This window comes from Nematostella vectensis, chromosome 4 (genome assembly GCF_932526225.1).
Source record: "Nematostella vectensis chromosome 4, jaNemVect1.1, whole genome shotgun sequence".
NCBI lineage: Eukaryota > Metazoa > Cnidaria > Anthozoa > Actiniaria > Edwardsiidae > Nematostella > Nematostella vectensis.
Window position 1 is genome coordinate 2,765,554 of NC_064037.1, and position 17,471 is coordinate 2,783,024.

The 17,471-nt window shown below is 41.9% G+C and overlaps 3 protein-coding genes across 5 annotated transcripts; all 3 read right to left on the reverse strand.

The window, feature by feature from the left end:
- Positions 1 to 362: 362 nt before the first annotated feature.
- LOC5498671 (arylsulfatase B) lies at positions 363 to 5,563 on the reverse strand. The gene is made up of 8 exons (XM_048726722.1): positions 5,197 to 5,563; positions 4,424 to 4,693; positions 3,666 to 3,752; positions 3,079 to 3,290; positions 2,787 to 2,998; positions 2,165 to 2,388; positions 1,457 to 1,716; positions 363 to 710 (listed from the first exon to the last, which is right to left on the reverse strand). Exons 2-8 carry the CDS (start codon positions 4,689 to 4,691, stop codon positions 381 to 383), a joined length of 1,593 nt encoding a protein of 530 aa, XP_048582679.1. The 5' UTR covers positions 4,692 to 4,693; positions 5,197 to 5,563; the 3' UTR covers positions 363 to 380.
- A 96-nt stretch (positions 5,564 to 5,659) lies between these two features.
- On the reverse strand, positions 5,660 to 16,534 carry LOC5511583 (substance-K receptor). 3 transcript variants are annotated; one of them, XM_032380866.2, is made up of 3 exons: positions 16,332 to 16,534; positions 12,302 to 12,354; positions 5,660 to 9,594 (listed from the first exon to the last, which is right to left on the reverse strand). In XM_032380866.2, exon 3 carries the CDS (start codon positions 9,564 to 9,566, stop codon positions 8,355 to 8,357), a length of 1,212 nt encoding a protein of 403 aa, XP_032236757.2. In that variant the 5' UTR covers positions 9,567 to 9,594; positions 12,302 to 12,354; positions 16,332 to 16,534; the 3' UTR covers positions 5,660 to 8,354. The 3 variants fall into 3 exon arrangements, with proteins under 3 accessions (XP_032236757.2, XP_048582999.1, XP_032236758.2); XM_048727042.1 differs by having other exon boundaries at positions 11,689 to 12,354; XM_032380867.2 differs by lacking the exon at positions 16,332 to 16,534 and having other exon boundaries at positions 11,689 to 12,857.
- On the reverse strand, positions 6,418 to 7,434 carry LOC116617834. Its single transcript, XM_048726100.1, has one exon. The coding sequence runs from the start codon at positions 7,432 to 7,434 to the stop codon at positions 6,418 to 6,420; it is 1,017 nt and encodes a 338-aa protein (XP_048582057.1).
- Positions 16,535 to 17,471: the final 937 nt, after the last annotated feature.

Consider the following 17,471-nt stretch of genomic DNA (forward strand, 5'->3'; position numbering starts at 1 on the left):
CATTCCTTTCTCCAAATTAGCCAATCAGCGTTTGACTTACAGGTCTGGAAGAGATTTTATATCTGATTAGTTGGTAAAATCGTGGTATATTCACAAAACAATTTTGATAATGCATGGTTGACTGGCAAGCGTTATGCAAATCTAATATGCAAAATATTGTGAGGGTGAATCGATCTCCGAAAGCTCTCATATTGTCGGGCATATGATTGGCAGAGAGTATATGCCTCTGTCCTTGTTGCTTGGTGACGCAAATGAGCCTAACAGTAGCAAAGTAATGTTAAGCATGGGTAAGCCTTTGTTACTGAGCTCAAGCGCATTGAGTGACCGACTAGGTTGGAAACTGATAAACGTCACGTGAAAACTAATAAACGTCCTGTTTATTAAATTGAACGGTAATAGCGATAGCATGTATGTACGCCTATGAGTAGTAGCCATATATAGCATGAGGCTGGCCTTCGCCCATATGACGTCACAGGGGCATCCTCGTCCAGCCAGGGTTCCCAGCGTCCGAGCCTTTCCGCGAGCGCAATGGACCTAGGATCCTCAGGCTGTAGGCGATATTCCAGGGACGTCGCATTTAGTTCCTGAAGTCGTCTCCACAGGCTGTCCACAATATCTGGGTTAAGCTTGCTGAGGTCATTTCGCTCCTCCGGGTCAGCGGTGATGTTGTAAAGCGCAAGCTCGACGATAGGAAGTCTGTCCTTCACCATCTGGAGATAGCCAATCAGAATAGAGATTTATTGGGCTATAATTAGTATCCTTTTTCAGAGGAGAAAATTAAGAGGCGTAGCTGCCTGCTCTGTGCTTATACTCAAACATATTGATATTTGAAGGTTAGGTTATCCCTCTTTTTCTTGTTCCTATATTTATTTTTCATGGCCAATAGACTTACTCGTTTTTTTTTCTGTGGAATATTGCCGAGGGTTTTAATTTTTTTAATTTTATTTTCCTCACTGATCCGTCAGATGGTCGGTCTCTAATCACCACTGTTGAAAAAGGCTTTGTCGCTTTGTCAACAGCGTAATCAACTCGGTTGATATTGACGGTCAATATCGTCATAATCACTATCATCAGGCGCGTACCCAGGATTGGCAGAAGGAGAAGGGGTGGGGGTGCAGTCATAGGTATCATGGAAAAAAGCATAGTATTTGAAGAATCCTCAATAAGAAATGACCCACTTTTTGGCCGAAGACTCCAAACTTCCCTGTGTACGCGCCTGATCGTAATCATATCACCAATCATCATCATGATCGAGCACAGTGTCAATAAGTGATAATTATTATCAACAATATGTTAACCATCAGCGGCAGACCAGCATCAACAACAATGCCATCAGCCCATCCGAAATAGCTTCATTATCATTGTTATCATTATCATCACCACTATTATCATCATCATCATTTTTACCATCATCAACTAATCTCCAGCATTAGTTGTCATTATTAGCAATACCAACCTCCTCCACTACTGGCCCCCTGTGGCCGTTCTCGGGTAGTTGATACCAGCCAGCATCGCCCATCTTGTATACGAGTTTCATATGCCCCCTCCTCAAAGCAGCGCCGGAATAATAGTTAAACCCTCTTGGGGCCATGCGCTCTTCTTCTTGGTTGGCAGGGATGTCTATGTTATGAAGAATCTCCTCTCTCTTTGATGGTTTACCTTCTGAAAGCGTCGGCCATTGATCGACGCCGTCGATATCGGGCTCAACCTCTCCACCTGAAGAACGTGCCTTAGTGAGGCCATCTTATCATAATGCATCGGATCAAAATCATATCTCAACATCTCCTTTGTCCTGCCCTGTAAGACTATTCGTGTACGCTGGCAGCATGTTTATTCAAATCTTCTTCAAATTAAAATTGGCTATATGTTTTATTGGTAGTGAGAGTTTGCCCTCATTTTTTGACACACATTAAAGCACTTTTTTGAATAAGATACATGCTAGATTTTTATTTTTTTTTTTAGAAAAAGTAACATCTTTGCCATATATAACTCTGGACCGCTTTTACAAATAGCGGCTTACCCAAAACACGTCAGGGTAATTGCAAAGGTGTGATCAACTTTAAGTTTTCTCGGTGTCACCTGCTTGTTCATGCCGCTTGCAAACCACAAAGATACGAGGAATGCGCGTAACGACAGCAAGGTGATGCCTGTGGTTACGTCATACCTGCAAGCTTGACGAGGGTTGGGTACCAATCGGTCACGTGGAACAAGTCGTTCACAGTCCCTCCCTTTCTTTGTAGCATTTCTCCATGGACAAAAGCAGGAACACGGACACCTCCCTCGAACAAACTGGATTTGTAGCCCCGTAAAGGCCAGTTGTAACCCCCTCCTTTTCCTGGTTGCGCGCCGTTATCCGAGGCCCAGATCATAAGTGTATTGTTCCATAACCTGTTAAAAATATTGTCACTTCTTTATATCCATTTGAGAGAAAAACAAAAAGATTGTCTCTCGTTTTCGCTCCCTTTCCTGCCTTTTGCATCGGGGTAAAAGGATCGCTTTCGGCTTTCAACCTCCTCTGTTGTTGTTTAATTTTGGTTTGATGTGTACCGAAAGCATTTTTGTTGTTTAACGCCGTTGTGCGAAAGGCAGGAAAAAGGAAGAAAAAAAGATCACCGTAAATGCAAAATCTTCTAAAAATACGACAATCTAATTGAAAAACAAAAAAAAATACGCTCATATGAATAAATATAGCCCGTTATAAGGATATTTGTGTGTAAATGTCAATCACTCGCTTTGAATTTACTTGATAGAATATGCTTTAAAATACAGTACACTTATCACATTACCCATTTCGCTTGTAAACATCAATCAATCTCCCAATTGACCAATCCGCAGCACCCATCATCCCCAAATAGTTTTGTCTATCTTTGTCAGAAACACCGCCGATTTTATTGACGTCATTTGGATGAGCCTGTAGTGGAGTATGTACAGCGGCATATGAAAGAAGTAGGAACAAAGGTTGGCTTGCATTGTGTCGCATGGCTATGTTGATTGCCTCCTGAGAAAGAAATCCGCCTTATAAATATCGACCTATCACTATAATTCACCATTAGATGGTTACTAGAAATAGTAACTTACCTGAGTAAATACGTCGGTAGAGTGCTGACCGCCGTACTCGTTCGCGGGCTCCTCGTCACGTCTAAAGTCAAGGAAGCCCATTTTGGAGTGTCTCCAGTGATCCTGCTCTCCCGCGAAGAATCCAAGGAATGAATCAAAGCCTCGGCGGAGTGGAGTGTAATCCCAGTCAAAGAAGCCCAGATGCCACTTACCGATCATACTAGTGCGGTAGCCTGTTAGGGGGAGGCATGAAGCAATACTATATCATCATGCTTTTATTGTTAGGAGCCTTGCTTCTGAGTTCTGGAATCCAATCTTAGGGTAATAGATAATGACTATAATGCTTAGGCGAGCAAAAACATTTTACCATTTCACAACAACCGTTTGCAAAAAATTCGAACAGAATACCGTAAGCAGAGAGGTCTTTTAAAGAGTTGTTGTTAAACACATTGCCTTTCCTGAGCAATGTGGATAAGTCAGGGTGGGTTTTTTTTGCGTCTGCTAGAAACTTGGAGGGGTACTACATCTCAAAGGAATATTGTATTTCAATTCTACTTCCAAATTTTAAAGGCTTTTTTAACAGTACGGTTATGCTAATTGTTCCTTACCTAGAGTTCGTAGCTTTTGAGGAATCGTTGGAAAGCGTCGCGGCATACCCCAGGGAGATGTAATGTTAATAACGAAGTGTTGCATACCTAAAAAAGCCAAACTGAACGTCTTTGCACCGCGATAGATAACTAGTAGCCAACATAGTCAGACAATTTGCAAGCGGATAGATATGCGGATACCATTTGGCTATCTACTATACTAGATTTTGTTTGACTACGCAAGACGATAACGGTAGTGGCCTAACCCTAGCTCCGTTCTTGGTTTCCGTATTCCACCGATTCTCTCGTGCTTCGCTTACTCTTGTGCTTGTGTACTAATCCATTTTAAGCAACGGTACAATTTCTTGACCACCCCTCCCCTCTAGCTATCTAGATGGATAAGGTACTTCCCCGTATAATCATGGCTCCGCTGTAAGGTCTACCAATATGGGTTGAGATAGCCTCCTCCGCAGGCGTCTCGAGTGGAAAAAGGCTTTTTTTCTATTTTAGGCTTCCTGTGGCGTATGAAAGAAAGAGTGGGACCTGGGATAGTGAAAAAAGCGATTTTGATCTCATTTCATTTCTCCCCCTCCCCTCTCCCGGTTCGCCACAGGAACCCCAATTCGTAAAAATTCGTAAAAAAAAAGCACTAGAGATGCATGCGTAGGAGGCCAGGGTTGAGAGTATTAAGTCTCTTCTAGAGTTTAGACTGTTAACATTTCTCTTACATTTACCATCCCTCACCAAGTTTGCTCCACCCTACTCCCCTCGCACTTTACCTAGATGAATAGGGTACTTCCCCGTCATCAAGGCTCCTCGTGAAGGTGTACACATGGGCTGGGAATAGTAACTCATAAGCTTGACCCCTTGGGACGCGAGCTTGTCGATGTTGGGAGTTTTCACGGCATGGGATATGTTATGATAGCCCACGTCGCTCCATCCTAAGTCGTCCATCAGGATAAACATGATGTGTGGAGGCTTGGTCGCAGACGTTCGTGCCACCATTACGGTTAAGGCGCTTATTAGTATAAGAACGATCTTCACCATTGCTTAGAATTCAGAGAAATGAGATCATACACTATTTTGTACCCTCCAAAAGCAGTCATTTTAAGGAAGGCACTTGTACAAGCACTAATCATTTGTTTAAAACTTAGACAAATAGATCCTGACTCAACGCAGAATGTGGGAAGGTAAATGCCTCCCGCCTTATGCCAACAGAGAGCACCCCGGCCATTGACAACAGAGAGCACCCCGGCCATTGACAACAGAGAGCACCCCGGCCATTGACAACAGAGAGCAACAACAAGAGGAAAATTAAGGACATAATTGCTTCTAGCTACTCATAGTTCGGCAAGTAGTCATGTTACGGGAAACGGAAAAACCTGGTGTTTATTTTTCTGAGATCGGATAAATACCTTTGAATGAAATTCATTTTTGTACATATAAATGCATTCAATTCATACGAGTTTGTAAATTATCGAAGCAGAAAGTGTTTTAGTCTAACCCCACGGAAACTACCATAATAATTATCTTAAAACATAATTATACTCACCGAGAGGGAAATGTTAAATTGCAACGACGATCTCGAGACGCACAGTGTCCCTCAATTGTGTAGGGTGTAATTTTTTGTTGTAGCAATTGCAATAATTATAATTATTGTGGAAAGATTCGCGAATTATAATGAATAATATGCTCTTATTCCGAGTCAAAAACACACTTCAAAACCCGCTGATGTATAAACACTGCTGTTGTTATTGCTGATCATATGAATTGGAAATATACGCGCAGAAGCACGCGGCTCCTTCGTCTCATCTTCATTCCATGTCAGCAGTGAAGCTGGTACTCTTTTTAAATAGTTTTTAAAATTCGCTTCCTAATAACGCATCTAGCAACTCAGATTAGTTTTATTCGGAAATGTGGGTTTCTTATCCTTCCTTACTCGTGACACATAACTCATATCCCCTCCCCTCCCCCCCACTCGTTATTACAAATATGACACAGTATTATTACAAATGTGGTTTCAACATCCTGCAACTTGTTTATTTAGTCTTTATTATTTCTTTAATTCAGTTATGATACATTGTGTAAAAGTGATACCCACTACTAAGGGAATTGGATATACCGGGAACTAGTGGGGTGCCTTAGGCGCCGAGTTCGGTGCTGAAAGCATTTTCTAGGGATAAATATTTTCAGGCTTGAAGATATCCAATGTATGGAGCCCTTAGTTTGTATATGGTTAAATAATTATTACTGACAGAATTGGACGCCCAGCATTTACATCAATTTTGTTTTAGTAAGAAGAAACTACACCTTTTGCTGTTCATTACCAGGAAATCTACATTCATTTGCGGCAATATACGATCAAATAACGCGGATATACATTCATTTTCGTCATAAAGCACTCATTTGCGTGAACACAAATTTCATTAGCGATATTTACATCGCCAGTAACATTCAATCGCAAAAATCGACAGTCATTCGCGCCTTTCGTCATTCAAAGGCGAAAAATATACTTTCATCTGCGTTTTCATTCGGCCATTAACAAAAAAAGATAAACAATTAGTCAACTGCGTGCAACACATATTTATTAACATCTTTATAACAAAGAGTGAAATTCAATAGCATTTATAGACGTCATTCACGCGAATATGATATACATTACTGGGTTTATACAAGCATTTGCGCGTTCTTTACATTCAATGACGAAAAATATATTTTCAATAACGGTGAGTCATGTTAAAGTTCTACATAGAGCATTTCGCTGCACTTTGCATTAGCCATCGATCACCTCGCCATTCAGACATCGTGGTAAATATGTTTGCATGAATCGGTACCACTGAGCGCATTTAGCAGGGGTTATAGTACCAATATTGCGCTGCAAAGCTTGCAAAAGCAAACGCGTACGGAAAACTCCCAATGCAAGGCCTTGGTCTCTAGCCGCACCCCTATCTCCCATCTGGGCTTGTACTTCTGGCCTTGAGATGTCAGCTTTTATAGCCGCTTTAAGAGCGCTTATTGCCTGCTCCACAATGTTCAAAAAGGGGCTGTAGGGTGGTAGCATTTTCAGCTCTGTATTGGGCCCGGGTATGTCAGGGTTGCGATGTGGTGGCGCTCCATCATAAGAAAGAAAGTCGCTGAACTGCTGTGCGTTCATGCAACCAATAATTGCCGAGTGGAATACAAGACCATTGATTGGTGATATTGCCATTGTTACGGTAATGTTCCTCCCACGCTGCCCGCAGACCTGTCTATAGGCTCGCTCTCCTTGTCTCGCCCTCCCGTGACTTCTTGCGGTCCAGATATTGTAGCCGCATTCATCTACAAAGACCGAATGATGCACGACACCACGGTTCATGAACCAGTTGCCGTAGTCTACTCTTTTCTGTAGAACGTCAGGTCTGTTCCTTTCCGCTGGGAGGGGCCTTGCCAGCTTTACACGGAACAACATGCCATCTAGCGTTCTCGCTACCGTGCGGTCGTAAATCCTTGGTTTCAAGGGCAGTCGCCTTCTTAGTTCTTGGTTGATACGGCTGAGAGTAAGAAGGCAGTTGTCGTTGATGATATCGTTTAGGCAGTCTATCATCTCGTCATCTACTCTTGCGTTATTTCTTCCACCTCGTGGTCTTTCTTCAATTCTCCCTTCTCGTATGTATCTAGCAACGATACCACGGGCTGTGGAAGGGTTGACCCCCAATGTGTCCGCCACCAGGAGATAATCTTCCTCTTCATCTTCGAATGACCGTATAATTCGCTCGCGGTGCTCAAAGGGGATTCTATTTCTTGGAGGCATTGCAACGGTACTGAACAATTGCACGAACTGGACAGTATTGCCGAACAGAAAAAAACTGTACAATGTTGTCTACATTTATACCGTTATTTGTTTGGAAAGGGTTGCATAACCTTTTGTCAGAATGCGAAAGCTTATAAAACATCTAGTTTGGTAAAAAAAAAAAACACTCAAATTATTTATTGTTTTATTGAAAAAAGATTTTTGGTTAATGAACGTTTGTATAATCGCACTAATTTATGTCATGTCCGTATAAATGGTTGTCTATAAATTCAATTGAATTCCCTCTTTTTGTTAAAGATGTCAATAAACACTAATAAATATAAGTTAAATTCATATGACTGTCAATTCACACATTTGTCTATAGATTTTTTGTTAATGATCGAATAAACACGCAGATTAAAGTACATTTTTCGCCTTTGAATGACGAAAGGCGCGAATGACTGTCGATCTTTGCGATTGAATGTTGTAAATATCGCTAATGAAATTTGTGTTCACGCAAATGGACGCTTTATGACGAAAATGAATGTATACTCGCGTTATTTATCGTAAATTGCCGCAAATGAATGTAGATTTCCTGGTAATGAACAGCAAAAGGTGTAGTCATCACATATCATAAATATTGAAGCATGAATTTTCTTCAATAGGGTGAAAGATTATACCATGATAGTAAAAGGCCCTCTAAGCCATCACCAAATAAGGGTATATCCCGTTTTACCGAGTGAAGGCCATATGAGGCTATGTTAGATTTTCCTTGTCATCGAAATCATCACCCGTGGCGCGCAAACAGTATGCAACTGAGTCATTATATTGGATTAGCCTTTTCACAGACGGGGATCTTAAAATTTGAACACAGGTAGCCCAGACTCACGTGTAGCAGATTTACTTTGTATGGATAATGGCTTCTGATAATGTGACGATTCTCATACGGGACCTACCCTCCGCGGTCGGGCACTCCGCCTTCTCCATTTACAAAGGACAATTCGCGCAAAAGCCTTCGCGTAGAACTTGCTCATCGTCCCGTAACAAAGTGGGTGCAGCGCACTCGGCAGACACGTGATCAGGAATATGTACCGACGGCAGACCGTGAAATAGCGCCATTTTTGATACGACACCACGTCGAAGTACTCCAGAAAGTAAAACACCTGGTAGGGTATATAGCAGACGACGAAAATCAGTATAATAGCGTAGATCATGCGAAGGAGATCCGACTCGAGATCAATCAATAAGTTCTCGTAAACGACATCCGACGACGTTTGCGAAAACGAAGCATGGACTTGACGACTAGGGTCTTTGGTCCCAGCTAGAATGGCGTCATTGTTGTTGTCATTATTTGGTTCAGAAGCTTCTATGTCAGTGTTACCGTTCACAGTGACAGCTCCGGTTGAATGCGTCCCGGAGTTGGGCACGGTGAGCTCTGAGTGAACAGTGCGAATAAATGCAATATGGTACTTGAGTCGAAAGCCAAGGGCTCCGTACGCGGCGATCATGATGACGATAGGAAGGATATAATTCAACATGAACCGAACCATGTGGTAGGTACGGTACGAGGGGAAACTGGACAGCGAATCCCCAGGAAATAACACAAAGCACCAGTATGTGTCCGGGTCAAACGGAGACATAACCATCTTGGAATACATGAAAAGCGGGAACGTGATCGCAGTAGCCGCTAACCACAGCAATACCATGAGCAACTCCTGCTTTTTGATATATTGAGACCCAGGGCTTGTAATCACCACAAAGCGATGAATTGAGATCAGCGCCATAGACCACGTGACCACCAAACCGGATAGAATCTGTATTGGGCTTGTTAGGTGGCACATGAAGTCTCCAAATGGCCAGGTCTTGATCTCCTCGTAGATGACGAGCATCAGTAAGAAGATGGTGCTGACGAGCTCAGCGATCGCAAGGTTTGTCGTGAGGGTGTAGGTCAGCGGTTTTTTGTAAGGGATGGAAATGACGGATTTGATAATGATCGCGTTCCCCACCACCGAAGCCAGGCTGATAACACCGAACAAGGTGAACCGAAGATATCGCATCTCGTCAGATTCCTCGTATTCGGTGGTTGCGCTGGCAGGTTCTGTACTTGTTAGGTTGGCGTCAAGGGATGGTAAACTCTGGTTTTGAAGCAGCATCTTGTTTAAAAGTCAATTTCACTCACTCCTAGCGAAATAAAAGAAACATGGATTAGTTTGAGTATCAGTGATGGATCCAAAAGAGATCATCCCCAAGAGATCACTCCATTTTTATTGTTTACAATTGAGAATACAGCGGTTCATTTGCAAGAAAACTTCAAAATAAACATAAACAATTAAAGCCTGTTCTTTATCAATGATATTTGATTGAAAGTTTCTCAGTTATACTTTCTTGAATAAGCCGATGGAAATTTTGATGGATTCTTTTAGTCATTCGGCGTTGTGTGGGGGAGTAAAATGGCGACGTGGATGACCAAGGGGCAGGTGCCTTCCTGAGACTTAAGCGCGCGCTGATTTGCCAAAAAAGCGATTCTTGCGACATTCATATCTCACGTGGAACAAAGGGGCGCCTTTGCGGAAATAAAAGAGGCAGTTTGAAGGGTACTTTAACCATAATAAGACATCTTAGGCGGATGTTTCTAAAGTTCCGAGCCATGTAATGTAGAGATGCCTTGAGGATGTTTGCAACAGGGCATAAGCTTTTCTTTGTTTAGTTTGTGTGTTACATTATTTGGTCATTCTACTTATCGAGGTCGATCTTATTTTAAGTAAGTAAGTCGACGTTCTCAGTTGGTGTTACGGGTCCACATTCAGGGTCGTACCCAATCGGATGGGGTCAGGGGTAAAGTGCAGGGAAAATTTCTTTGAGAATGAAGCAGGCCCCCTCTCCACCCCTCCCAGGGGGTAATTTTGTATATGACCCCACCCCTTCCTCTTCTCCACAAATGGTATCATAGTGCGGCCTCGTCAACAGCCAGGTTCGTGCATTGAAGAGTGGTTTCCTAAAACGAACGTGCTTCACTGTGTAATCCTCTTAAGCAATGTTTTAAAAGATCCAATCTATTAGTGGCTCTTACACGATAGTGTTGTTTTTATAGTTTACATGAACGTGCTTCCTTTCTTGTAAAAAGACGTGCCTGACTTATCGAAAATCGATGCAAATAAGATATTAATTTTCGTAGTAAGCGAATTCCGCATGAATCACACTTAAATTCAATGCATCCTCTAATTACTATGGTTTCATTCTATTGCGAAGGTAAGAAGTAGTGCGTGGATAGTTATGTTCTTTTCAAATAATAAACATTTTCAATATTCAAACTCAAACCTAAACGATGACAATTTAATCGGATCAAGGCTCTTAAAGGGCCCTGGTGTGCCACACCGCATGTTGTTCGCATGTTACAGTATCCTGAACTTTTATTAATCAGTCTTTCGCTCATTTAATTTTTCTTATTAATATCTCCGAGCATTATATCCACGAAACCTTAAGAATAAAATTCAAAATGGGTTACATTATAATAAAAAGAGCAAGACTATCACAAAAAGCATGTCGGCTTTATCAAAAAATAGGAATCCCATTTCGTTGGCTTTTAGAAATGACGAAGCATAATTTAAATAGTGCATTGTGCTTTAAAATTCCATTCGGACAACTTTCAAAGGTATCGAGTTTTAAAAAACATTTAGCTAGAGCCATGGGAATGATTATTGAATTCCTCAAGCTATTACAAACACGATCATTTATTTATTAGCCTCTACTCCTTTTGTTTCCCTTTTTTTCCACAAATAGGCTCTTTTCAAAGCAATGAAAATGGTTTGCCATTTAACGAAACGTAAACACTCTTATAACAGAACCTTGTTTGCGCTCTTTTTTTAATTCAATTGAGCACTTATAACAAATTAAATGCTTATTTGTGTGTGAAATGCAATTTGTAGTATATATTTTCACTACTCTTTTAACCATTTTTTTTTTCCATTTCATGTCTTTGCGCACATATTATTCTTCTAAAAATGAAAGCACTTACCAAGAAAAGAAAAGCAATCTTTAGTTAACCAACATGTTGATTTAAGATTCAAAATACCTTGGCACAGTTATAAAACAAAAAGTCAACTAAAAGATTAAAATCAGCAATAAAAACAGACAAAAAAAAAAAAAAAAAACAGCACGCCGCCCTGTGAGAAATTCAAGTGTAGGTTGTGGGAGAAGATTGACATAAAACAAGGAAAATAGGGACAAAGGACTAAACACGTTAGGCATTATTATATACCATCTCTCAGAACTTACGGGTATCTGCCAACTCAACGGTTAGGAGAATGTTCCCATTGCGCTGTATCCTTTTGAAACACTTTTAAAGCACTACAGTGAATATTGTCTGTTCACCGAAGTACGATGCACAAATACTATTAAAAATTTCCGAACCCTCGAAAAACCGATGCGGCTTTTTTTGTAGCAGAACACAAAGTTAAGAGAGTAAAATCACCTACAATCATCTTACTGTCATCCTTTCAAATAACATTCGAAAAATCAGCTAAGACCTAAATGCGACTCTTTTAAAATCTCTCCCTCGTATCACTTTGCACAATTAATGTTTCTAGGAGTAATGACTAAATGGAAGTAAAACGTTGAGTGGCTTTTTGAGGTACTTGCTGTATATAGTCTCATTGACGAACTGTCAAATCTGCATGGGTGATTCGCCTAATGGCACAGTCAGACCCAAGAGGCGAAGGTTGTTTTTGCAAAATAATCACCCTGTCTGTCCGTGCTTGAGACGTGCAAAGATGGGCTTGATTTGTTTTGTTTTTTTAAATTTTATTAAGCTGAAACACTTTATCTTGTTGGACATGACAACAAATATATCCATTGTAGTGTGTTGATAATTGATAAATGGGAGGAATACCTGCAAGTCATTGTCACCATGTCACAGACGGAAAGTCTGTCAATGCAATACGCCTGAAAATAAATGTAAGTGCAATTTAACGGCATCTATATGAGGGAAGCAAAGCTCGTTAAAATTAATAGAATGATATAGGTCAACAGGATAAGAATATGTCTTGAGGTCTGCTTTAACATATGAAATCACACATGAACGTACAGGATAGCCGGTATTTGCCCATGGGTAAACAGAAAAGAATACGACAATGCAAGATCCGAAAAGAGCAAATCCGTATAAGGAACTTGTATTTATGGGTGGGTTGATGCTGATGGTGGTGGCGAGCTTTTATAACGTCCATTAATAATATCCTAAGCTTAAAAACATAACATGTGTTAACTTAAACACATTGTTTATCGTAAACACTCACACATACACACACACAAAATTAATAACCGCAATATTCATTTTCACCCCTAGGGTATTCTGTGCTAATGCGTGTCTTCAGTAAAGAAGTTCATACGCAATTAATAAAAAAAACTCTTATACTCTTTGAGATAAAAGTAATGTTTTTACACAATTGTACTTGGCTGACGCCAAGCTATATTGAGCAACAGATATATTCAATTTAATTCATCGAGCAGGAGCGAGTAACAAAGCAATAATGTTTTATTATGAGCTAAATTGTGGGACCTGGGGTGCTTTTAAGAACCCCATGATTATAAAAAAATTAATTGATGATGTGCATATCACATGCAGTGTTATCTCACTCAAAACAAAGCACTCAGAACTGCAAGCATGAAAAATTTGTTTGATGATATATCACTTAAATTTTGAGGAGTAATTGCCTTAGATTATGATTTATGTTAGGAGTAGGAATGTCGAAAAAAAGGCTATCGCCTCTGGTTGCCGGCAGCCTGACTCTAAGGATTAAAAGTCGAAAGGCCTTCGGCAAATTATACTCTAAAATGCTTTTTTCTCTATTAAAAGTAAGCGTAAAAGAAAATGAACAACAGTAGTAATTTTATAATATAGGGCGGCACCGGTTTTAGGTTTTTTCAAAATGTTTAACCAGCCTCTTCTCTGCTATTCAATTGTCAAACAATGTTCGCAACTTGAATGAGTTAAGAAGGGCCTAGTAGCCCGCAATTTTCGCATAAGTGAGGTAGTACGCAGTGGTCGCGTCTGGGGTAAGTGGGGTAGTACGCACTGGTCGCGTCTGGGGTATGTGAGGCAGTACCGTGGTCGCACCTGGGGTAAGTGAGGCAGTACCGTGGCCGCACCTGGGGTAAGTGAGGCAGTACGTAGTGGTCAGTGGGAAGTGAGGTAGAACTCAGTGGTCGCGTCTATGGTAAGTGAGGTAGTGCGCAGTGGTCGCGTCTGGGGTAAATGAGGTACTGCGCAGTGGTCGCGTCTGAGGTAAGTGAGGTAGTGCGCAGTGGTTGCGTCTGGGGTAAGCGAGGTAGTGCGCAGTGGTCGCGTCTGGGGTAAATGAGGTAGTGCGCAGTGGTCGCGTCTGAGGTAAATGAGGTAGTGCGCAGTGGTCGCGTCTATGGTAAGTGAGGTAGTGCGCAGTAGTCGCGTCTGGGGTAAGCGAGGTAGAACGCAGTGGTCGCGTCTGGGGTAAGTGAGGTAAAACGCAGTGGTCGCGTCTGAGGTAAGTGGGGTAGTGCGCAGTGGTCCTGTCTGGGGTAAGTGAGGTAGAACGCAGTGGTCGCGTCTGGGGTAAGTGAGGTGATGCGCAGTGTTCGCGTCTGGGGTAAGTGGGGTAAAATGCAGTGGACGCGTCTGGGGTATGTGAGGTAGTACGCAGTGGTCGCGTCTGGGGCAAGTGAGGTAGTGCGCATTGGTTGCGTCTGGGGTAAGTGAGGTAGTGCGCAGTGGTCGCGTCTGGGGTATGTGAGGTAGTACGCAGTGGTCGCGTCTGGGGCAAGTGAGGTAGTGCGCAGTGGTCGCGTCTAGGGCAAAGGAGGTAGTGCGCAGTGGTCGCGTCTGGGGTATGTGAGGTAGTACGCAGTGGACGCGTCTGGGGTATGTGAGGTAGTACGCAGTGGTCGCGTCTGGGGTATGTGAGGTAGTGCGCAGTGGTCGCGTCTGAGGTAAGCGAGGTAGTGCGCAGTGGTCGCGTCTGGGGTATGTGAGGTAGTACGCAGCGGTCGCGACCGGGGTAAGTGAGGTAGTACGCAGTGGTCGCGTCTAGGGTGAGTGGGGTAGTACGCAGTGGTCGCGTCTGGGGTAAGTGAGGTAGTGCGCAGTGGTCGAGTCTGGGGCAAGTGAGGTAGTGCGCAAAGGTCGCTTCTGGGGTAAGTGAGGTAGTGCGCAGTGGTCGCGTCTTGGGTAAGCGAGGTAGTGCGCAGTGGTCGCGTCTGGGGTAAGTGAGGAAGTACGCAGTGGTCGCGTCGGGGGTAAGTGAGGTAGTTCACACTGGTCGCGTCTGGGGTAAGTGAGGTAGTGCGCAGTGGTCGCGTCTGGGGTAAATGAGGTAGTGCACAGTGGTCGCGTCTGAGGTAAGTGAGGTAGTACGCAGTGGTCGCGTCTGGGGTGAGTTAGTTCGCAGTGGTCGCGTCTGGGGTGAGTGAGGTAGTACGCAGTGGTCGCGTCTGGGGTGAGTTAGTTCGCAGTGGTGGCGTCTGGGGTAAGTGAGGTAGTACGCAGTGGTCGCGTCTGGGGTGAGTTAGTTCGCAGTGGTCGCGTCTGGGGTAAGCGAGTTAGTGCGCAAAGGTCGCTTCTGGGGTAAGTGAGGTAGTGCGCAGTGGTCGCGTCATGGGTAAGCGAGGTAGTGCGCAGTGGTCGCGTCTGGGGTGAGGTTGTGCGCAATGGTCGCGTCTGTAGTAAGTAGGTATTGTGGTCAGTGAACTGAATACAACGGTCAATTTGTAAGAAAGCTTCAAAACAGCGATTCACAAAAACTAAAACTTTAGCATCAACATTTGTCGGAAAGGTTTTCGTTGAAATCTATTTGGTTGAAGTGTAAAAGAAGGGCTAAATTGGTCACCTTTCAAGGGGTCTTTACTCAGAATGCCTTGGCATTCTCGACTGCAGTGTTAGTCAGGCATTTATCAAGTTCTTCTTTCACATGTTGGTATTACATCCCATTGATAAACACAACAATACGGCAATGCATGCTGGGGGACAGGCGATTTTGCCCCTTTAAGTAGGTATGTATAGTGGCTATAGTAAAAGATATGACTGTGATCACGATTTATAAACACAGATATTTGACCTTTGAGATGTATGTGGTGTTACAGGTATGGCTACTATCTTTCAATTAAATACTTAACTTTAAACATCTAATTTGATTTAACAGACACATTACTCTATAATTAACCGATTCTAAGGGATAAGATGATAAACCTTTATCGAGCTTGGGTCTACTGGATAATCCACTGAAGAAAACATTGTTTGCTTGCGATTTTCCCAGATACATGTTTCAAATTGGGATTACGTGCCATAACCTCTCAAGAGCTTAAAATAATTGCAATTACATAAATACTTCAGTCAGATAATAAACTGTTTGTAAATGTAAATATTTACAGTTGACCTTACTATGTCGTAATCACGAATGCAATATGTTTACCGCTTAGTGTGTACTTAAATTTAAATTATAGCTTGCTTTTTTATCATTTTATGATATCTTAGCTGCCAAGTTCTGACCTTTTTAAAGTGTTTTTAAAAGTTCAAATCGCAGAAAAAAGTATTTAAAATGGTTTAAAATATTAAGCGGTTAAGAATGCCTCGAAACTAAATTAAAATATAGATGATTTCTCCCAGCATTATGTCGGGAGAAAGATGTCGAACAGGACAGCATTAAACTAGAATGAGTACGACAAACCACTTGACTTTGAGCTTATTTTTCTTGCAAACTGCGTGGTGTTACCCTTGAAATCACGGTGTATATGGTTATTAGATGATAAACAATTTTAAATACAGACCTTAGAGCACATCACATCGAGTAAAAGGTCTGTGATTTTGTAACTTTGACCTTGATTAAAAGGACATTTATTTCATTCACCGGCCAAAACATATTTGCCCTCGATTATCACGTTATAACATTTACCTGATTTGTTCTCACAAAACACTCCTTCCTGATCCTTGGTTTATGATTCGACTTTCCTCGCCGTACAGCGAAACGGCGGCAAGCTCGGCAAGCCAAGTAGTCGCTCTCTTTCTTATCTGCTTTTGCCTTCGCTCAACCTTGACAGCCACAAAGGTATGGAGACTTGCTATGATGACTCACCGGACCTGTCCTGCACACCTGGCACAGGTATATATTCGATAAAAAAAATCAGCATTGCATAACTTAAATCGTATAATATATAAAAATTGTAAGTGTTTTACACAGAAAAATCTCAATTATTAAAATCTGATCTTTGATTTTTTTTTTCGTTTTTTAAATTAATAAATACATGTATCAAAGCAGTTTGAACCTTACCTCAACCTTAAAATCTTTGTACCAGCTGCGATTGTGCGAGTTTTTTTTTTTTCGTCGACAAAAATTCACTTTAGAAAATTGACATAAGGTCCTGTTATTCGAAACAATCGCGTCACAAAATCTTGGTGTTTCTTAAATGTCATGACGTCATGGCTATTACGTCCCATACACACAGGTGTTTAATTTTGGCCTGTGCATTCTACAAGTTTAAGGGATCAAATCGAGGTTCCAGCATAGTTTAGTAGTTGTTTCTCGCCTCGGCTGCATTGTAATCTACCCCCACCCCCTCTTGTATTTTTTGCTAAGAGGAGAGACCGACGAATGTTTACTTCAAATTATCGTGTAAACTCGTGATAAATCGCAAGAGTGATTCATAAAATGGCTAAAATTGAACTTCCCACTGTAGAGTTCATTGCGTTGCTGATTACATTTCGCGGCTATGAAGGTGGAAACATTACCTTTTTTATTTTTCTTCCTATAATTGAAAAATAATAATGATAAAAGTATTGGTCGTGGGTCGATGGTATTTTAAACGCAGTGGCTATATGTCAGGCAGTCGGGAAAGTGCCCTGGTTTCAGACCCTCGAACGTCTCTCTATTTAGTGGCCCAACCTCGCTGGCCACTGAATAGAGAGACGTTCGAGGCTCTGGAACCAGGGCATCGGGAAAGGTCCTCAATGGACTAAATGCCCGACAGTTTTCATTTTTTCCAAACAACCAGTAAATTGTCGACCTAGTAAGTTAGAAGTATTCTATATTTGTTGA

What these genes read in the sequence shown, in the direction of transcription:
- LOC116617834 (XM_048726100.1), bottom strand. Translation starts at nt 7,434, where the DNA reads ATGCCTCCAAGAAATAGAATCCCCTTTGAGCACCGCGAGCGAATTATA.
- LOC5511583 (XM_032380866.2), bottom strand. Translation starts at nt 9,566, where the DNA reads ATGCTGCTTCAAAACCAGAGTTTACCATCCCTTGACGCCAACCTAACA.
- LOC5498671 (XM_048726722.1), bottom strand. Translation starts at nt 4,691, where the DNA reads ATGGTGAAGATCGTTCTTATACTAATAAGCGCCTTAACCGTAATGGTG. An exon ending in CTACCGACGTATTTACTCAG is followed by an intron (nt 2,999 to 3,078) that starts GTAAGTTACTAT and finishes TTTCTTTCTCAG; the next exon opens with GAGGCAATCAACATAGCCAT. An exon ending in GGGGGCCAGTAGTGGAGGAG is followed by an intron (nt 711 to 1,456) that starts GTTGGTATTGCT and finishes GGCTATCTCCAG; the next exon opens with ATGGTGAAGGACAGACTTCC.